We start from the raw sequence: 22,327 nt of genomic DNA, 5'->3' as shown, positions 1-22,327 counted from the left end.
ATGTAACATTAAGAGAAATCTGCCTCGTGGCTTGAAGCTTGCAGACATTGCTGCTTTCAGCCCAATTCAGGAAGCCATGAAGAGCTGAGGTGGACAGGACAGAGCTGACTGCCCTGTCTGTGCCACCCGTTCACACAGCATAGACAATAGCTGCAGGTTTGCCTGCATAAACCAACAGAGGCCATGCAGAGCTGCCTTCCAAAGGGGCGAAAGTGCCTGCACAGCAAACATGTCTTGCGTGGAGAGCTCATCACACAGACAGAGCAGAACTGCCTCCCATCTGCTGACGGAGAAGCAAAAGTGATAACTGATGGTTACCGTGTGCTAACACCACTGCAAATCTGTTGAAGTCCATATATTTCCCAGCTCTCTAGTTAGTGCTCCCTCCCACATACATCCATATTCTGTCAGACCTTTCCTAAAAGGAGCATTTTTCCTCTGTGATGGGAAATTCATTATAACAATGTTATAGCTTACGTTTAGAAAACTCACTGCCTTCACATCAAGAAAACTTATTCTTTTCCATTTCTTCCTTAAAGGTCACGTACGCTTAGTCTTCATGTACTGAAATCCATTTGGGTTCTGTCCCCATTTGCTCCTAAGATTTGAAAAGACAAGAGAGAAAGAGAGGGAGAGCTAGGGTACAGCATAACCATTTACAGCATAACTTTCTAGGGTGACTTGACAAAGCCATCTGAGTTGTATCTGCTCCCAGTGGAAAGAACAGACTCTTCTGATCCTGCGTCTAAATCCTGCATCTAAAGCAGAATTTTGTCCTTGATACTTAGTGGGCTCCACAAGCAATAGATGCTGTGCATGCCTCCTGCATGCCCTACACTTTCACTCCTGGAAGATACAAATCACATAAAGAGTATTGGCAGTTTACAGGAAATGAAGGATGCCAGAGCCCCTTGGTGCAGCAGCAAAGCCTAATTTACGGCCTGACGTGCACTCTCACTAAAGCAAGCTTGACAAAAGGCTGTAGGTGGGTGTAAGATCAATTTCTCTCATGGCTAAAGGTGGGGAAGAAGTCATGGTCCCTTGCCAGCAACCTCTGAAGCAGAAGGGGAGCGCAGAGATCATCTCTTCGGGGCACATGAATGTAGAGAGTCAAACCAAGTCAGACCTGCAGAGTCATCAGAAAGCAATTACAGCCTAGGTGTCAGAAGGTGAAATACTCAGGAGTTGCAGCACTGCTGACTGCTGCAGTACTGTGCTGATCCACATTCCAAATCTTTGGGAGCAGACCTGGCAGAAGGGCAGCAAATCCTCTACAGCTGCCTCCTTCAGATAATGGTAACCAGTGTAAGATGGACGTAAATGAAGCATCACAAGGAAATACAAACACTGTGGAGTTCTGCCTTTAGATAAACCAATTTTACTCTTAGTTCCTTAGCAAGACAACCGAACTTCTTGAACATGATTCTGTTCTTTTGGGACACTGCAGACACCTCCCTAGGAGCTTCTGAGGGAGGCAAATCGAAGAATTTGCTGCCAGTAAAGGTTAATCTCTAGCTGTGAACACGTGTGAGCCCTGGCTTGGGATGGATTTTCGCCTGGCTGCAAACATTATCCTTTTCTTCCTGCTCATGACATTTTTGTTTTGTGGCTGCTCAATGGCTTTCTGGTGCTAGCCCTGCACTGATGTTCACCTCATATATACCCTCTTCCCCTACTACAGAAGCTTCCCTACCATCTTCAAAGCAAGAAGCTGAATGTCGTCAGCACCCATCAAGATCAGTTCTGCTTTAAGGCAAAAAGAACCAAATCAAATACACTGTTCATTTGCATTTTATTTGCAAACCTGCAGAGCATGCACATCACAAATAATTTCATCCAACCACTCACTCCATGTATTTTAAAGCACAGGGACTTAAAGGGAAAAAAAAAAACAAAAAACAAAAAACAAAAAACAAATTCAAATTAGAACATGTAGGAGGATCTTAGGACTCTGCTTTAACCAAAGAGCTGATTGACTGGAGTGCTGATGGTCTGAGACCTTATGTGCCTGGCATCAGCACAGAGGGGAATTTATGGCTGAGTTTTGTAATCTGAAAATAAGGGTCTACATAAAAAGATCTGAGAAGTCCTTAATGAAAATATTAGCTTAATGAAAGCTAATGCTGTGTTCTTACATTTTACTTCCCTTTCAGTTATGTGTAAAGGCACCAAGGAAGAAGCTTTACTACAATTCAGGCATTTTAGATGATAACTCTCAAATATGAGTTTCGTTATTATTTTAATAGTTTCTCTGGTCCCTCAAATTTCAGAAAAAATAAAAATCTCAGTATTTCTGCCTTTTTGTCTATCATCTCATGCACATTAAAAACTAGATGGTAGCCAAAGGACAAAAGGTGCTGTAGAGGCACCAGCCTCTTGGACAGCTTACCTACGGGTAAGTGAGAGGGAATTCTACTCTTTGCAGTCAAGGAACAACTCACCACTGAACAAGCCTCCCTTCAGTAGACACCTTAATTTCTATACAAAATGGTTCCTCCCTCACCTTCAAATGTTTTCAAGCCAGTCTCCTTCTGCCTTAAGCTGCCCTCCAGAAGTTGAAGGTAGCTCTGGGAAGGTGACAGGGAGAGATGGAGAGGCGGTGAGCGGAGCTTGCTCCACATCCACCACAGAGGCCAGCAGGGCCAGCTGAACTTATCCAAAAGAAACATTCTCCATCCAGCCACATAGGCTTTACACATCTGCTCAGCAGGCTGGGAGAACTGCTCCTTTTCTTCTTCACTTACTACTTTTCAGCTTTTATTACGTGTGAGAGGGCTGAAGGACATGCACAACAATGGGCCAGCAGGAGCACGCTCAAGGAGGCACAGCATCTGGCTCGCTTGCTACTCCACAACTCTGTACAAAGAGTAGTCAGAGAATACGATGCTGAGCCTGGCTGAACAGCCAGCACTTTAGGGACCTGCAATTCACACTGCCCAACTGGAATCAGTCCTTCAACGATGCTGAATGCTAACAAAACTCAGAGAGACACAGAATATCCTGAGCTGGAAGGGACCCACAAGGATCACTGAATCATAGAATCCATAGAGTTACAAAGACCTTTAAAGGTCATCTAGTCCAACTCCTCTAAAATTAACAGGGACATCCACAGCTACATCAGGTTGCACAGGGCCTGATCCAGCCTCACCTTGAAAGCCTTCAGGGATGGGTCATCAACCACATCTCTGGGCAACCTGTTCATCACCACTGTCACTGTAAAGTACTTTTTTCTTATATCTAACCTAAATCTCCCCTCTTTAAGCTTGAAGCCATTTCCCCTTATTCTATCACAACAGATCCTGCTAAAGAGTCTGTCACCTTCTTTCCAGTAGCTTCCCTTCAGACACTGAAGGGCTGCTATCAGGTCACCTCTCAGCATTCTCTTTTCCAGGTTGAACAGCTCCAGCTCTCTCTGTCTGTCCTCGTAGGAGAGGTTTTCCATCCTTTTGATCATTTTTTAGGCTCTGGATGCACTCCAACAGGTCTATATTTCTCCTGTACTGAGGACTCCACACCTGGATGCAGTACTCCAGGTGAGGTCTCACCACTGCAGAATAGAGGGGCAGGATCACCTCCCTCACCTGCTGGCCACACTTCTTTTGATGCAGCCCAGGATACGGTTGGCTTTCTGTGCTTTGAGGGCACATTGCTGGCTCACACCCAGCTTGCCATCCACCAGTACCGCCAGGTTCTTTTCAGCAGGGCTGTGCTCCATCCTTACACCCCCCAGCTTCTATTGATAGCGGATGTTGACTTGACCCAGGTGCATTTGAATATGTTGAACCTCATAAGGTTCACTTGAGCCCACTGCTCAAGCCTGGCCAGGTCCCTCTGGATAGCATCTTATCCCCCTTGTGTGCCCAGCACTTGTCTCCAAACAGCACCACCCAAAATCCAAATCCTATGCCTGCAAGCAGCATCCAAATGCACCTTGAACTCCATCAGCTAGGGCCATGTGCTGCAGACCCTATCCCTGACCCCCAGCTGCCCTCCCCTGACACAGCTCCATGCCGTTCCCTCGGGCCTGTCGCTGTCATACAGAGCAGAGCTCAGCGCTGCCTTCCGCTCCCCATGAGGAGCTCCAGCCGCCATGAGGCCTCCCCTCAGCTCCTCTGCTCTGCGCTGAGCAAAACCAGGGCCCTCAGCCACTCATCCCATGTCGAGGTGAGGCAGCACAGCCTCTTCCTTTGGCCAGTGTCCGTGCTGGGCCTGGTGCACCCCAGAGCACAGTTGGCCCCTTGGGCAGCCAGGGCATGCTGCCAGCTCACATTCAACTTGCAAGCCAGAGCCCAACTCATAAATAGCCTCACATTCCATGGGCCTTTAGTCTAGTGCTCCCATGGGTTCAAGCACACCAAGTGCCTGTTCCTTACAAGATTACTGAAACAGATGAAGCACCCTGGTGGGGCATAGTAATCTGGGCAAAACAGGAGCTGCTTGTCCCTACCGCACGTTCCGCCTGAACCTGTGTCCCAAACACAACTCACAGAGGCCAAAGGTGACCAGCACAGCACGCTAGCCCCTAGACCCACGTGGCAGCTGGACGAGCACCAACCCCACAATCGGGCGGGCGAGGGTGGCGCCATTTCGCGTCCCGCGGCACCTGCGGGCGGTAAGGGCACCCTCTGGTGGCGGGAGGCTCCATCTGCGCGCCGCCTTCGCCCGGCCGCGAGAGGCTGTCCGCCGGTGCGCTCACGTAGTCAGCTCCTCATTGCCTTCACCTGCGCAGCTCGCGTGTTGGGTGCTGGGAGTGACGTTTAGAGCGAAGTTCCCTTTTTCTTTCTTTCATATCAAAACTGAGCTTTTGTACAACGCTAGACCGTCATCTACTCAGAAAGCGGGTTACAGACTCAGCGGCACAAAGAAACTTCCACGTGGTACAGATTAGAATGACATTTGTCTCCACGCAGTGCCATGCAAAACCTGCACGCAGCAGCACACAGCACTGAACTCGGGCTTCGAAAGTCTGGGGTCCGCTCCAAGTCCGTGGGCGACCTCCAGCAAAATGCTTCCAGGTCCCATGCCTTGCTTTCCTCACCTTTCAGGCAGGCATAACGCAACCCTTCACGAAGCACCTTCAGAGTGCTTGCAGTGGCAGGTGGTTATTTTAGCAGATGCCACGCTCCCTATTGTGACTGATGCAGGCAAAGCACGGAAGGGCTTGAGCCAAAACTCTGCCTCCTGCTGTCGCTGCCCTGCCAGAGTCCCGTCTTCCCATTGCTCCAATAGCGGCAACGCTCCTCCCCAGCTGCAGTCCTCCATCAGGTTATTTGCTTCACAGGAGAACTCTACATTGGAACTGCTACTGAACACCCTGAGTTTACCCCCAACGCATCAGCAGGCACAGGAGTGCAGCAGCAGGGGAACAAAGTCATTATTTGGAAAAAGGTGGGCATGGCAAGGAGTAGGATATACGCTGATTTTTACATGCACCCATAACAGATCATGTACGTCCAAAACAGTTGGTGTTGCACTAAAATCAGATGCTGGTGGAGTCACGCAGTCTGTGCAGTGCTTCCACTGGAACAATTTGTTTCTATGCAAACTCCTGGATATCTTTTTGCTTAATTTATAGGAAAAAGCCAGCATGTCATCAGCAATAAATCAAGAGTTTCTCCACTTAAGTCCAGAATCATCTCCTACAGTACACCATTAAGCTTAAGGCTTTCTCCATTGTCAGGCAATAGACTCATCTTCTAAGCACCGTTACTCATTGCCAGCTCCTGCCTTAGACCACGCTCCCTCCAGGCTGCTGGAGCTCATCCAGCTGACTCCGCCTGTCGTGGGAAAAACCACCACAGGCTCCAGCTTCAGCACAGGAGCGCTCCTTTCTTCCAGTGCCTCAGCTGGATCTGGAGAGGGATGTTCCCACATGCTGTCAGCACTTCACTCTGAATGCCATTGCTTCCACTAGTTTTGCTGGATGCCTGCGAGCGGTCAGCAGCCCTCTGGAGAACCAGCCAGCACCACCCATTTCCAGAAAAGGAATTGGCTGTTACACAGCACAGTGCCCGGGAACAGCTGGAGAATTCTGTAGAGGCAGCTACCCACCACAATAAGCACTGTATCCTTCCTCTGCTCTGCTCATCTTCCTAAATTAAATAGAAAATGACTTGTTGCAAAGAGAGTTGTCTGCCTTCCCTCCTCCAAAAAAGGAAGCTTTGAAATCTTGTTCAAATAGACAAATGAATGCATAGGCTGGTTCAAACACTGAGCTTAATTAAGCGGACGGTTAAATAAACAGGAATTCATTTTCTAAATAAGTCTAAATTTATTCATTGCCCTAGTAAAAAAAGTTTGGATTACAAGTGTCTGAACAGTATAAAAGTACAAAACAGGTTCCATAGATTTCTAATACATTAATACAAAGTGCATGACTACATACAGTTCATTCTGCGTTACTACCAGGAATGGAACAGGTGGGAGGGAGTGGGGAAGCAGTTGGCAGTTGAAATCTAGCAATAAATAAATAAATACAGAAGAAGAGATGATCCGTATCAGAGCACAACCTACCATCAGTACTGCAGCCTCAGGTGTACAGAATTACTGATGCTGAAAACACGAACTCCAATAAAGGCAGGTGTCTGCAAAAAATAGCCAGTACTCTTGCTCAAGTCCTTATCAGACATGACCGACCTAGTTAGGCAGTTATACAAGTATCCACTCATTTGGTTGCAGATGAAAAGCAAGGCATGTAGCTTTGTCTTCCCTTCAGAATCTCAGGGAGCTTAGGAAAAAAAAAAAACAAAACAAAAAACCAACAACACAATAAAAGAGCAATGAAAGCTGTAAGATGTAAGGCTGTGATAAGTCAAAGCCTTCTTCTGATATCCTCTCCTCAGAGGCTGGACTACTCAACAGAAGGGAGAAAGGAAAAAACAGCTTTGAGGATGGAGACTCCTCTTAAATCCTGCATATCCTTTCCTACCTATATTTTAATTTGCTAACTATTCCCATTTCAGGAAGTGAGATTACACAGAAATCCAGTCCTAAGCCCTACCCACCAAAGTTTTACACGGATGACTCGCACAACAAGGAAAGCTTGTTGTCTCCATTGCAGAACATCCCAAAAAGAGTAAAAAGAAAAATCCCTTCCCTCCCCCCAAAGCAAACAAATAAACAAAAGCATAATTCTCAAGTTACACAAATTAAACCTTCATAAAGGAACATGAATCAATAGGGAACTAAAACTGCAGCACACTCCTCCAGGAAGCTGCTATCACCCTAAAGGCAAAGTGGAGTTTGAAGGAACATCGCACTGGTTTGCACACAAGTTCAGCTGGGAATCTTTTGATCGTGTATGCAAACAGAGCTGCCTCTATTCAGCACAGCACCAATCCTAATAAAAGCCCAGTATTTACAAAAGCCTTGATCTGCTGGTGAGAAGCTGTGTGGCTCTAAAACAAGCACTGTGAATCCAAACCACAGGTTGGAATCAGCTTGCGTCCCCAGACCTGAATCTAACTTGCTTAGCAAGTGGCTTGGTCTTATGTCAAGCCTGAAACCAGCAAGTAGTCTTTTTTGTGATCACATCTGAGCTGCACTGGGCCAAGAGATATAGCCGTTACCTGGTTACGGCCATCGTCTACACCTAACTTGGGCATTGGGTTGTTTTCTTGGTCCTCCTCTAATCACCAGTCAGTTACTACACAAAGCCCAGAGGGTCTGCTGCTAGGTTAAAAGCAAACAAACAAGTCTCCCATCCATTTCACTGTGTTCAATTCTCAGGCAACTCCTCCTCCTCCCTTCCTAACTAAGAAGGGAAGTGCTCCTCCCCTTTCCCTAGGAGCATCTGTTGTTGGGAGGCTTTTTCAGATAACTATCACTTATAGTAGAGATGTCTGCAGTTAACAGTCTGTCACATATCTGTCTTTCTTACAATGTCAGTAGTATAGGGTGAGATCTCCACACCTTCAAAATATATATATTTATACAACTAGAGAGGTGACAACATTTATATGTATTAGTTCATCTCATACATGTCTAAGAATGAAATATTTTCTTGGGGATTTAAGGGAGGTTACCAACCAACTTAAAAAAAAATAAAAACCCTTACAACCACCATTTCTTTCAATACAGAAAGATGAACTACATACACTTTAATATACAAAACCCCATCCTCAAGTTCACTTGTGAAGGGAGTGGGAGGGAAAGATAAGAGGGACAACCTTGCAGCAGCATTCAGCTTCACTAAGTGTTCCATAGCATCTTAAATATTATGTACAGTCTTTCTGAAAGGATACAAACTAGTTTCAGAGTTTGTGGAATTGTAGCAGTAAAACCCAAAACAATTCTAGGGAATAGTCTTTTGGCAGCATAGCAGGTGTCCAATGTGAACAGAGTCACTTTTCTAGTATTTTTCCAGAGAATAAGAGGATCTGTATAACTGTCTGCAGCTCTCCAAGGAAGTCACCACTCCTCTTGGGTAGAGATTGCTGGAGATTGTGGTCCTTCTTGTTCTGGCTTCTCAGTGGCAGACTTTTTATTGCTACAGCAAGGTTTGAAGAGATGAGTGTCTATGAGGACTTCCCCAAAACGCCCTTTGTAAATAATTCCACAGCAGACCTTTTGCCTGAAAGAAAAAGCAAGCAGAGATGCAGACAGCTTGTGATACTGATTCTTTGAGCCTCAGCATTGTTTGGCTATGACAGGAGGGGCTGTCCAAAGAGAGAGAGCAAATCAATGTCTAAATCCACATCATAATTTAGGGAAGGAAAACTAAAACAAAACACAAGACGACGACCACTAACAACAAAAACCAATCAAACAAATAAAACCATGCACATAAAAAAGCCATGCCTACATAAAACTAAATCTCCCATTTTACTTTGCAGAGAAATTTCAGCTACACAGCTATCTAGGTTAAGCTAACCTTGACAACTAGGCATTCAAAAACACTATTTGAGAGGAGGCAGCAAAGTCACAACGATCCCAGTATAGCAATTAGCTAAACAAGGGATTAGTGTGTCACAACATAAAACAAACCCGTCAGCTCCAAGAAAATCTTGCGCTTTTCCTCTATCTTTTTTTTTTTTTTAATGACCACCATCACAGGTCAATCAAATTTAATGCTAGGTTACTCAGCTTGGCAGCAAAACATATGTACATGGTAACATGGTAACTTGTTGCATCTACAAAGCATAGTTTTAAGACAAGACAGTGACGTTCAGAATATTGTTCGTTACTCCCAAAAATGTAAGAACATCTCTCCAGATAGCATGTTTTTGTTTAAGAACTGGAGGGAGATAGGGGAAAAAGTCTTGAATACATAGTGTTCCTTTCCAGTAAGATAGACATTGTAAAATACTTAGTGACTTAAATGATATCTCTAACACAAGTTCAGCAGCAGCAGCACCCTGCAAGCTCCTGAGGAAGCAGCCTTGATCACTGAATATGAAACAAACTGCTGTCTGTACAGAGCACACCTTCTGTTTCATTTTACCTCTTCCAATACGTGAGATCTAGAAAGGAAAAAACCGGTGTTCTGCTGGACCCAGCACTCATCTCTGTGTCAGAGCCCTCATCAGACTGGTTGCTGTAGCAGGGGGATTGAGCTGGGGAGGCACTTGAAGTGGTGCTGTGGGCATCAGAGTCTGCAGGGTTGGGGGGGGGGGGAGAATAAATGCAAGAATTAAGACATGCAGCAACTCATCCTTTTCCTTACTTCAAAAGGTCACGTGCAGACGGGAACTGAAGAGAAAGGCTTTCCTAATTAACAACAAAAGCCTAATAGTAACCCATTTTTCTTACCCCTGCCTACTTCAAAAATCCTTGAAAGAACATCTGTCATCATGTGGGAGACTGTAACAGGTCCCTGTGTGTGAAGGACTGCAAAGAGGTTCAGGGTCAGAGTCTCAAATGCAGCCTGAGCAGCACGCTACACTTCAGACACGATCCTGATTCTTCTCTGTAATCACTGAAACACTGTTGAAGCTGGTCAGGACGTTTGCTTCAGATGCAACCCTTCAGTGCAAATCTCCTTTCTTACTCATTAAATTAAAATCCTGCAAAGCTCTTCTGATTAGAGCAATGGATTAGGTAGTTTAAAGCTCCAGCTGGAACAAAACTGTAAGCTATCAACTTCAGGTATGCAGTTGCATATCTGAATAGAGATACTGCTAGCTTCCTTTTTAATTGCCTCTACCACCCACAGTAACACAATAAGAATTGACTATTGCACATTGGATGAATAGATAAAAGCTCCTTAGGTCAAGGCCTTCACTGGTTCTTCTGAGAGCACTTCCTTCAGGTCAGGCAGAATGATAGAAAACAGAGAAGATCAAGACAGCAACAGTTAAGAAGCTACAAGGTTTGCTTTAGAGGAAAAAGAAACTAGATTGCTGACATATATTTAGAGTGTTACTGACAGATGGATGTGTGGGAATGATATCAATCCATATCTATTTGAGAGTCTAAGTGCTAGTGGAAAGAAATCACTGAGACTAGCAAAAGGTTTAAGGAAACTGTACAGAGGAACACGGCAGGAGCTTACAGAGTACATGTGTATGTTGGGGGGGGGAGGGGGGGGGGTGGGGGAAGAAGAGGAGAGGAGCAGAACACAAACAGGATAAATAGAAAGCCTAGGCTGAAAACATACATGGAAGAAAAAGATTGATGGTGGTATCAGCAGAGCAAGCAGCCTTTCTTGAGAGGAGAGAGCTTAAAACTATCATAGCAAGATAATGAGAACAGGGGGAAATCTCTTTCAACTTCAATGAGGGCTTTGCCCAAGAAGTTCTTCCATGAGATGTGTCATTTCAGTGTGAGATATAAGCTGCAATTGCCTACTCCTTCCAGCCCTGCTTCTAACCCTCTCCTTGTCACTTCTCCACCTGACACAACCAGCCCCCTTCAGATACTCATCCTGTACACGGTCTCCCCTTTCATTCCACCCCCTCCCCAAGCACACTGAGAACAAGAGGTTACAGGAACAGAGAAAGCCTGAATGTGTGAGAGCGCAACTGAATCCAGGAGGCGACTCAACATGGTCACTTAGCAGTAAGTTTTAGGGGAAGCCAAAGTTTATAATCAAAGTCTGTTTGGATCTACTTACTATGCCGCTTGAATTCTTTTTGCAGCTTGCTGATTTGATTGCTCTTTATTCTGCTTCCAGAGAGAGTTTTCATTTTCTTTGGTTTCAGTGTTGTTTTCAGACTGGGTCCAGCCCTGGCATCTACCACCTACAACACAGAAAATGCACACAGTGATCCTGAATTATGCCCAAATACTGCCTTTGTCAAGATGTCTGCACTGATCTAGCTGAAGGAGCTCACAGAATCATTAAAGTTGGACTGGATGATCTTAGAGGTCTTTTCCAACACCAGTCCATCCCCACCATGCTCACGTTTCTCAGTGCCACATCCACACAGTTGCTGAACACCTCCAAGAATGGTGATTCCACCACCTCTCTTGGCAGTTACACTCTTTCTAAGAAATGTTTCCTAATATCCAACTTGAACCTGTCCTGTTGCAACTTAAAGCCATTTCCTCTTGTCCTAGGGCTGTTACCTGGGAGAAGAGACCAACCCCACCTCACTCCAACCTCCTTCCAGGGTGTTGCAGAAACGCTCAAAAGCAGTCTAGTTAAACCAAAGCAGTTCTGCGTACTCACACTTATATTTCTCTTAAATCTGGTTTATAAGAGGCTGAGTTTGTAGGAAAAGAAGGCAAACCAGTTTCAAAAGCACATCCAACTAAACTTGCATCTTCTTCCTATTTTGACAGATTCAGTTGAATAGGCAATGCTTGTTTACATCTATAGAGGCTCAACCAAAAGAATGACAACTAAGCATTTACTCTAGAGATTGGTTTTGTTGTTTTAAATCATTAGTTTAACTTCTTAATAAAGCTAGAGCTAGTAACAATCATAGTTCTGGATCCTGTTCTCACCAAGGCTTCCTTTATAAATATTATTTCATACACAAGGAATCCTGATCATCTTACCAGCCTTAGGCCCAAACTCAATTAGGTAGATCAAAACAGAACATATAATACAGAACATATAATAGCTGCATGATATTAGTCTTTAATTACCTGATTAAGCCACATTGATTTGTGTGCTGCTTGAAATAAGACACCTTGCTTGTCCAAGCTATTAAAAAAAAGTGACCAGTTTTGGACAGAGACCAAATTCTATAATGTTTTGAGTGTCATAAGAGACTTCTGGACAAAGTTATGAGATTGTGAAAACAAGGAATTACAAGGTAGGTTAGTCTGTGACTCCATCCATGGCTTGCAGCATCACAATTTGCACGTAAGTCTAACAAGGACAAGAAATATTCCAGGCAAGTTTTAGAAATGTTGGGATTAGGGAGTAAAGGCAGTTGGGAAATAGCAACCCCTGAACTCTTTCTAGTGCCTCCCTCTCTGATGTAGAACGGACTGAAGTAGAAGGCAAGTTAATTAAGGGCAGGGAAGAAATAGATAAATTAACTAACGTGATTCCAGTTTTTTTTGGATCCTGCTGGCAACTTTTTCCATCTTTTCACCAAAAGGACACAGGCGTTGCAAATGTCTCCTGAGCGGGCCTCGTGGAGCCTGGTAAAAATGAAAAGCAAAAATCACTTTATAACAATTAATAAAAACTATCAGGCAATAACAGTGTCAGAAGCAAAAGGAAAAGGGTTCCTTCTCAAGATCTGATTTTCAGGCATGACAATTAATCTGAGGTGCTTCATCAGTGCCATTTGAAGACCAGGTCTGACTTTCAGAAAAACATTATTCCATGTAGAAATAAAAGGCACTGTAATTTGCCACCAGAAGGAGGCTAAGAAAACCCAGCCCCATTACCTTCTGTTGTTTATGTGTTGTTTGCCTTGTTTTCTTTTAAACCACAGCTTCAGTGATTGGATTGATTTGATTGGAGAGGGAATAATCCTATTCCTTGAGCGTAAGCAGGGAACAAAACTCTGAGATCTGACAAAAGCTTATTCAGCTCTTAGCTTTCTCACAGAGTTTCAAGGATGAGTAACAAATACCATCCAACACACTGCTGCATACGTGCAGGATAGGGTTTCAGAAACAGTGGTCACTGGAACGACAGCAATACTTGCTTCCTTCTAACAATCTTGCTTCAGAAACCATTTCTACAGCTAATCACACTAGAGGAATCCACACTAAAGGGAACACAGAGTTGGGTTTTCCAGCTGTTCAAATGAGAGGACTTTGAAGCATGTGTAGATGAATGGGCAGGCAGGCTCAGATAAGCCCTTATTTGTTCAGAGTTAAGACTGCATTTTTCACCTTGGCAAACATATTTCAGATAGCGCAAGACCAAAAGCTCCAGTATTCTGCAAGCTTCTTTACTGCTGTTTATATATATATAAAAAAAGCAATGGGCCTTCAGTCTTTCCACTGCCAAGGGCAGCAGCCAAGAATTACGACAGCAAAAACTGTCAGCATCAGATTTATGAACAAAAATCCACGGTCAATACAAAGAGCTATAAAACCATACATGAAAGGGGTGTTTCTAGAAAGGGGGGTGAAGTAGAAGAAGGAAAGAGACAAGGTAAAGACTCACAAAGCCTGCAAAGATTTCCACGTGTGAAGTTAAAAGCTTGAGACAAGAGAAGCAATACTGGTAAAACACATACAGTTTTTAAACAGCAGATATAAGTTAAACTTTGGCCTAAGATTTTGATGAGAGTCAATCCAGTGAGACTGGAAAGAAAAAAGCTGAATATAACAATATATTTTTCCTAGGAAAAAAAAAATTGAGGAAATCTACAGCAGCAGAAGCTGTTTATTTTGAAATTTTAGTGAGGTAATCAGAAGAGTTTGCCTTGTTAACAATTCAATGACAAAATTGCAAAGTTTCAAAAAGTTAGAAGGCCACAGCAGCTGGTACAAGAAATCACTGCTATTTAGTTGTTTGGAAGCATCAGTAACAAAATCATTAGGCACAGCTTTGATTAACTGGAAAGTTGATTAATTAATTCTCATTCTTCTTCAGAATGGTCTCCAATGAGAAGTTTTAATAACATATCAATAAGCCTTATCAGAACAACAGCACCAATAGCCAAAATAAGGTACAAGCTTTATCTCATGTCCTCGAATCTCCAGAATAACCAAAAGCCTCCACAGATCCACGCTGCCTTCCACCTCGCGCAGGGATTTATACCTCTAAGGATCACAACTAAGTCACCACACATGCTGTGAGGGCGAAGAGGAATTGGCCAGAGCCTTCAATGCTGTCATCTGCTTCAGCTTGCATGAGCAGCCGCACTGGGCTAATAACCCAGCAATGCCACACACAGCAGAGGAACCAGTCCTACAGTGGGACAGTCACAAGGAGACTGGGGCTTTCCCCCACCACCTACCCAAGCCAACCACATCTGACAGTGCATCAAGTGTGCAGCTCGGAGATCAAAACCCTGAGAGATGCAGAGTTGACTGAAGGAAGATTCTTACCCAAAACAGTTCTGGAAATCCTTTTCGTAGCGTTTACTGTCAGTGAAACGAGAGCTGGAAGACTTAGCTCTGCAAATACAGCAGCCCTCTATACTCCGGTACATCTTCGGTTTGTGAAAGCCAAACATTTTTTCCTCCCAGCTGTAGCCTGCTGAAACAAACAGGAACTGGTGTTACTTATCACTTTTTAGATACTGAAAGCAAAACCTGTGTCATTCACTGGGTAAACCAACACTGGGCTGTAATTCAGGACAGGTAAGAGCACTGGCCTGATCTATCTCATATTGCTTCCAAAGAGCAGATGCACCTAATCCACACCTTATTATCTTACAGAAGAGTGAACAACAGCTGGGATATCAAGCAATATCCATTGTGACTGCACTGTTCTCCAAGTCCATGCCTACAGCAGCAGCATAACCCAGAGGTGCAGATGCAGTGCAGGAAAGCCATACTCATTTCAGCAGCCAAGCGGGCTGCAGGAAGACCGTGCCAACCCGCCCCAGGTCACAGCAACCAGGCTGTCATCATCAGCTACCCTCACTGCAAACCCACCACCGTGCTGAAAGCAGCAGGAAAGCGAGTAGGAGTCACTTCAAACGAGCTGCAGCCATGCCTCCAGGCTGTGGGGCAGACATACCTGAAAAGCTGCTCTAAGAGCAGCAGGGTGGAGCCCTCCAGCCCTCAACGGAGCACAGCACTGGGGAGCTCTTCCTGACAGCCAGGCCCAGACAGCAAAAGCTCTTACCTACACATACTTCCATGAAGGGCATCCCACTGCCCTTTAGAAAGGTCTCCCCACCTCCAGCCTATGGTGCTCCCCAGTGCATCATGCCTTCAGGCCCAGCATGACAGGCTGCCAGAGGGCACACAGGTCCCACAGAGCACCAAGTGAAACAGATTCTTTCCTGGTGTGGGGCCAGGATGTGCACAAAGGCTCTGCTAGCCACGTGGGCTGCACAGAGCCCATGTCATGGCCACACAGGGACTGCTCCAAGAAGGGCTCTGTTTGAACAGACTGTGGTTTGCCCAGCCAACACCATAGCAAAGCCTCTGACACTTGTCATCCAACACATGCAAACTGCTCAGAGGGGACAGCCTGCTGGTGACAGGAAGCTCCCCGAGAACAGGCTTCCACTGCTGAGAACTTCTGCTTTTAAGAACTGAAAGGAGACAGAGCCATGCAAATAGCACACTTTTCTCCCTTCCTCTGACAAAACCGCCAAGTCTCGTACAAGCTAAAAACGACAAAAAAAAAAAATACAACACAAAACAAAACAAAAGCTTATCTCCAGCACATCTATTGAGAAGTCTGGTGGCTCGAGGAGGGCTTTCTGGAGAGCATCTCCATCACACGTGGGAGAATCTGATCAGTGGGAACTCCCAGCCACCTCGCAAGCCCAGGGACTGCCATGCCCCAGTAAACGCAGCTTAGCCACTGGGGAATGCAGGCAGCACAGGGTCTGTCTCCAAATCTTCACCCACAGCAGTACAAGGGGAAGACTTACATGCTTCCATGAAATGACTACACCTAGCATCACACTTACCTTACTGACAGGCACTACACATAGGGATAAATAACCTGCGTGTTTCTGCAGGATCACAGCAAGTCAATCAACCACCCAGGCTTGAACATGGTCCTCCACATGAACTAATTCCAACAATACCGCCAACCCCACAGGGGAAAGTGAGGACATATGGACACTGCAAGACAAATTTCTGCTGTCCCAGGTAGCAAAGGGCAGCAGAGTTTTGAAGAGAAAAAAAAAACAACACTCATTGTGTCCAAATCCCTCACAGAGAAAAGGTAAGGGACATGCACAAACTGAATAATGAGAGAGAAAGATGGAGGGGATGTTCTCCCTTTCAACCAAGGTTAACACAGCTGTTTGGCACACATTTGAAGCACTATACTCCTTCGTGCACGTTTGCAGGCTCACCTCCAGCCAGGTTCCCCCAAGGATGACTACTGCGCATAGCCAGCAGCATCACCCCAAATGCTTCCTATGGGACTCTCTGCTCCCTTTATGAGGACAGCACTGGCCAGGAAATCCAGTTAGTATCCTTGGACTGTCATGACAAATAAAGGAGTGTCTAGGCAGACACTTAAGAGTACATACTTTGTTTCTCAGCATGCAGTACTGCCCTTCAGACAGATGCCTCTCGGGGATACCATGTTTAACAAGCCTCTGGAGATCCAACAGCACAGCACCTTCCACTGGGGAATTTCTAGCTACCAAACTGTGGCTTCAGATTATGTGACTGCCTTAACCTGCAATCTGGTGCTTTTCATCAGAAAGACAAGAGGTAACTGCAGACAAAAAGTTCATGAGTACTATAAAACTTAAGCAGCAAGAGCATCCTGATTGTTACAGGGCAAGACACAGTAGTGATCTCAGCTACTTGATTTTCCAACCCAGGGAGAAACTCCCAGAAATCCAGACACTGATTAGGTGATCTCTGCCACCAGCTGGTATTTATATCACTGTAGAAATAAGATGCACGTTTTACAATTAATGTTCTGGCAAAGGCTGGCATCAGACATATATATTCCGAAAATATTTTGTTTTGCATTATTGCTGCCATTCTCACAGGAGCAGCCTCTCAATACAGTCTTTCAATAGAAGGGAAACTAGTGCCATCTGTTTCCCACTTGATGAACGGTCAGTAACGGTATTACCATATATCATGCCTGAATGGGGAAAAGCTAGTAGCAAAAAAACCACAAGTAGAACACATTTCTCTGACAAGCACAGTTGTAAATGGAAGGTATCCGTCCAGTTCCACATTTAATCTTAACCAGTGGCCATTTGACCATTATGCACTAAATATTCTGTCAGCTGCACAGCTCAACAGCTAATGCAGACTGCACTTAAGTCTACAAATACTTACCAACACTGCTAAACTTAAAGTGCTCCATCTCAACTTTCCATAATTGTCTGTCTAGTGCTGGAGTTGACATAATTTCTCTGTAGACTTAGGTGTAGTTAGGACACATGATCGAGCCATTCAAATGGTTTAACTGAAAGCTTTGCAATGTAGGTAGATCTCAGATTAGAATCAGGGAGTTAAGATTTTCCAGTTGATGTAACACAGGCTAGATTTCCTACTACTGCAACGCATGAATCTCAGCTGTGGAAGCTTAACCATGTGAAACTGGGGACAGATAAAAAGAAGCCAGGTGGGACTGCAGCTCCATAAAAGTTAAAAGCATCACATAAGATAGTTTTGCCAAATTTAAACAAGGTATTTTAAATACATGAAGTCTTTTAAATTAGCAGCTGTGCAGAAATGAAAGGGAACCACTCTACCAGCAAAAAAAACAAAGCAACCCAAGAAAAACAGAAAACCTAGTGGGGCATATTTATCAGTCTGCTGAACTGGAGATGTACCTGCACTACGTAGGGAATGCTACTCCCTCAAGTCAGAGAGAAAGCGATCCTCATCCCCTGCCCCCCTGCAGACAGAGAAGCTGTTTACCCCAAGTCCTGCATTAGCAGCTGGAATGGAAGGAACAAGTTCTCCGTACATCTGTCCTGACATTTTAGGAATAGCAGAAAGTCAGAGTAGAGCAGAGAGCAGCAGAATAGGCGGGGGAAGAAAAACACACCCTGCTTGTTACGTTTGTGAAGGGCTGGTACAAAGCAGCATGCATCATATGCATGTGAGAATTCTTTCATGCTTTTGTTGCCTGTCAGGACTAGAAATTGGGACTCAGTTTTCTTTGCAAAACTTAATTTGATGGTCTAAATTAAAAGGTATTGCTTCAGATGCTCATTAAGATTTCAAGTCAAGGAAGAACTTCTGAACTTTTCAGATTAAGAAAAGCTGAGCCGCTTTCATTTGCCTTCCCAGATTCCTCTGCATTCTTCTTGATCACCCAAGAAGAATGAGAAATCTGTAATAACAGAGAGGAAGGAATTCCTAGAAGGCAGGCATGTCTCCCTTTGTAACACAATTATCAGGCCACTCAGAAGGAACGCGCTCACCTGCTTCTCATGAAGCTGAAAGAAAACACTCCCCCACGTTACAGGAGAACCAAAGGATGCCAGTCTGACTTCTCCACACCTCTCTCTTCGCTTGTCTCCTCACTCTGGCCTGGATCATTCATTCTCAGTGCAACACAATGCTCCCAGCACTTTGAAATACAGAAAGGCTACACATACTCTGGTTTCTGCATCAGCAAGGGCATACACCCAGCACACGTCCACAAACAAGTAACACTTCCAGAACTTCCTAGGGTGCCTTCCCTTCCTCTGTCTGTCCAAAACCTTACTGGAAGGAAAGTGACATTTGGCCACTGCTACAGTCCAGGCACACCAGAATGAAGCAGCATCCTGCAGAGTTCTGACTCGATAAGCTCAGCTACATCAGTGAGCCAATTCTTACGCCAGTCCTGCCTGCAGCTACCGTTGTGCAGCAGTGAGATCTCAGCACAACAGATGCAACTGGCAGAGACTCCCAGACCACACTGAAATTAAACCAGACATTGTTTTTCCTTGTTTAAGACTCCCACAGTACTCAAGCTAGGTCACAGCCATCCTGAGTGAAACTGTCAGTAGCCGAGCTGCAGAGGCGCCTGCTGACCTTCTATGGGAAATGCAAACCCGATTCATTTACACAAAGAAAAAGAGTGAAAGGCCGAGGTATTGGGCGTTCCTGCACGCTGCTATGCGGTTACCGCTCCAGAAGGGATAGGCCAAAGCATGAAAACAATAATCAGTGAGATTTGCATAAGGAAAAAAGAAATCCCAAACCTGTCCCACCTGCAGACATTCCATTTCCAAAGAGGACTTCCCCCTCTTGAAACTCCTATTGCAAAACTAAAACCATGTTCAGCCTAAGCAGGAGCCCCACAAGGAAAACCTGAGCTGCTCGATGAGTCTGTGATACTTATCTGGGTGCACTGCAGCTGTTTAGATGCTGCCAGCAACCACCTGCTGCTGGAAGAGCATCATGGACACTTGGATCACAAGACACTGAACAGGTTTTATTATCACAAGGTTAGAATGTCTGATGACGGCTGCAACAGAAGTAGTAGCAGGATAGTGAAGTCACTTCACTTAAGACACTTCCACGTCTTCAAGCAGTACCAGCAGTCATTTCATGTAGACTTTGGACAGAGCACATTCTACAGAAATTCACAAGCCCGTGAAATGGAGCCCCACCCCTGTGTTCTGCTGAGCCTCTGCTCCCAGCCTAGGCCAAGGGGCTGCCTTACTTCTGCTGGACAGCCCCAGACCAGCTCCAGGACACAGCAGGCTCAGCAGCAGAGCTGCAGGCATTGCTCACCCCAGAGACTTAAGAGAAGCTGTGTTGAGAATCAGTGCAAAGCACTTTAGTGACACTGTTGCTCTGCACAAGTAAGGCAAACCTAATGCTGTTTATCACAATCCGGGTGAATGCTCCAGCACTCTTCACATTTTCTTCCCTTAAGCAGAAAGCAGTGCTTTCTTCTGACTGGGGTAGCCGAACACAGCCAGGAGCTCCCAGAGATCCCCCCAGCCGGGAGAGGAGCAAGGAGGAACTTTTCCCACAGGCTGAGGAGCTCACTGCCTGCTTCCTGCAGGAGCACAACGCCGCAAGCCCAGAGGTGCGTCTGAATACCCCGCGGCTGCAGCTCACAGCAGAGCCCGGAACACTCGGCTGCCTCTAAGGACTTGCCGACACAAAGCCCTCCAGCGCAGCGCCTGCTCCGAGACTCGTGTCATCTCTCTAGTTTGAAAAAATCGCGGACCACACAGCGAGCCGGCCCCGCGGAGAAGGGGCTTTCCGCAGCACGTGCGCCGTGCGGGGCTGACAGCCCCACCTCGGGCGACGAGCACGTGGTGTCCGTGCCCGAGCGCACGGCTCAGCCTCCGCCGCCGCTGCGGCCGTGCGCGGCAGCCCCGCCGGCCCGACACACGGATGCCGCGGGCACTCGGCGCGGCAACACCCCGACTTTTCGGGGATCGCAGAACCGAGCGCTCAACGCGGGCCTCGGGCACGGCGGCGAGCCCTTTAAATCCCGCGGCCGCACGCCCTCGCGCGAAGGGAAACGACAACTTCGTGCTCGTGTGAGAAGAAGAGCGAAGCCGGGTGGGAAAACGGAGAGGACGGAGGAGCCGAGGGCGCCAAAAAGCGGGCTCGGGGCCGCTTTCCGCCCCGCACCGCGTGGCACCGCGCGGGGCAGCGCCGCGCTCCGGCCGCGAACAAAGGCCCCCCCGGGCGGGCTGCCGACCGACCTACTTTCCGCCGCCCGGGGCCAGGTGGGACGGCCCCCGACCCGCGGCCTCCGACGGGACCCGTGAGCGAGGAGCACGCGGCGCTGAGCGCCCGGCGGCGGCCGCCCCCGGCCGGGCCGCTCGCGGCGCCCCCTCCCCAGCCCCGGGCGGTGCGCGCGGGTTCCTCATGGCTCGGCCCTGACGTAATTCAAACATGGCAACAGTTGCACTTCAAAGCGCGGCGCGGGGCTCCGGGGCCGCCGGCACGGCGCGCGGGGAGCGACCGCACGGCACGGAGCTGCCGAAGTTTCGCCTCCCCCCGAAAGTCCCTCCCGAACCCCCTCGGGCCGCTCCCCGCGCTCCGAGCCCCGGACCGACGGCGGCACACGGCGGCCCTTTGTTTTCCCCCGGCCGGGCCGGGCTGCGTGCCGCCGGGATTCCGCCCCCGCCCCGGCAGCGCGTTGTCAGGCCCCCCAAGCCACAGGTGTGCGCGGTCGCACCTGCGCCCAGCACTGACGTGCAGCTGCGGGCTCCGCACTGTGAGCGCGACCCACCGCCTGCCTGAGGAAAAGATTTAAAAAGAAAGAAAAAAAAAAAAAGAGAGAGAGAAAAAACCCCCACAACACTACAGAAACTCCCAACATCAAGTCTCCAGCCGCCTCTCGGCTGCACTTTTCTCCCCGCTCGCCCCGAAGCACTACGAGCTCACTCACCGCACACCCGCTCGTGCAGACCAGCCCCGCGCCGCGCGCCCTGTGCAGCGCCGTGCCCCGTGCGGCGCTCCCGCCGCCGCGCGCCCTCCCCTCGCGTTCTGCCGCCAGCCCGTGCGGGCGCACTCGCGGCCCCCCCTCCCGCGCTCCGGCTCCGCCCCTCCTCTCAGCGCTCGCCGCTCTGCGCACGCGCCGTTCCCACGGCTCCATTCTCAACAATCGAGCTCTCTCGTTCGCGCGCCCCATTGTCCTTTTAAGGGAGAAAGGCGCGCGGGAAGCCTGGGACGGGGGAGGTGTCGCCCATCGTGACGGCGGCGGTGACTTCACGCACGCACGCGGCCCGCTCCTCTGGTCCCGCCCCCGGCCCGAGGTGGGCGGGGCCCGACACCTGCCTCCCCGAGGCGGGGCGGGGCTTCCCCGCCGCTTCCCGCCCGCCCTTGGAGCGCGGTAGGCGTGGGGTGCCGCCTCCTTCGCCGTTTGCTTGCAAATGCCGGGCGATTGCGGGCCGTTTCCTCCCTCGGTGCTATGCAAACGCGGCCATCGGGGCGCGTTCCTCACCGCCGTCCAGGCTTAGTTCCGAGATCGTTGCGTTTTTGTTTTTTAAATGACCGCCGTTTGCCGCCTCCTTGGAGACGCAGTTAATCCCAGTCGCTTCCAACCTGTGGGACACACTGTATGTATTCCAATTGTTCTCCCACAATACACATGTATAATTGTTGCAGAACTTTAGAGAAACCCACCGGAGCTCTCAGCAACTTTTGTTTGCGTGTCTACTGCTATTCTGCTCTTCCTTTTCGGTCGATTGAGTGATTCTCTCAGGTTTTTGTTCCAGCATTTTCACAGAATCAGAACCTCAGAATATCGTGAATTGGAAGGGACCCACAGGGACCCCCGAGCCCAACCCCTGGCTCCATACAGCACCACCCAAAATACAAACTTTGTGTCTGAGAGCAGCATCCCAATGCCCCTTGACCTCCAGCACGTGCCCGCTGCCCTGGGCAGCCCGTT

The 22,327-nt window shown here is 47.5% G+C and overlaps 1 protein-coding gene across 2 annotated transcripts; it reads right to left on the bottom strand.

The window, feature by feature from the left end:
* Window positions 1-6,251: 6,251 nt before the first annotated feature.
* On the bottom strand, window positions 6,252-21,375 carry SINHCAF (SIN3-HDAC complex associated factor). 2 transcript variants are annotated; one of them, XM_042837990.1, is made up of 6 exons: window positions 21,323-21,375; window positions 14,410-14,557; window positions 12,438-12,537; window positions 11,054-11,180; window positions 9,443-9,593; window positions 6,252-8,572 (listed from the first exon to the last, which is right to left on the bottom strand). In XM_042837990.1, exons 2-6 carry the CDS (start codon window positions 14,535-14,537, stop codon window positions 8,410-8,412), a joined length of 669 nt encoding a protein of 222 aa, XP_042693924.1. In that variant the 5' UTR covers window positions 14,538-14,557; window positions 21,323-21,375; the 3' UTR covers window positions 6,252-8,409. The 2 variants fall into 2 exon arrangements, with proteins under 2 accessions (XP_042693924.1, XP_042693925.1); XM_042837991.1 differs by having other exon boundaries at window positions 14,410-14,560; window positions 21,323-21,337.
* Between the last annotated feature and the right edge of the window lie 952 nt (window positions 21,376-22,327).

Source organism: Centrocercus urophasianus, unplaced genomic scaffold, assembly GCF_019232065.1.
Source record: "Centrocercus urophasianus isolate 14NV4802_14NV808 unplaced genomic scaffold, USGS_Curo_1.0 seq_73, whole genome shotgun sequence".
NCBI lineage: Eukaryota > Metazoa > Chordata > Aves > Galliformes > Phasianidae > Centrocercus > Centrocercus urophasianus.
Note: the sequence above shows the minus strand (reverse complement) of the source record. Positions and strands in the feature narration are given on the sequence as shown.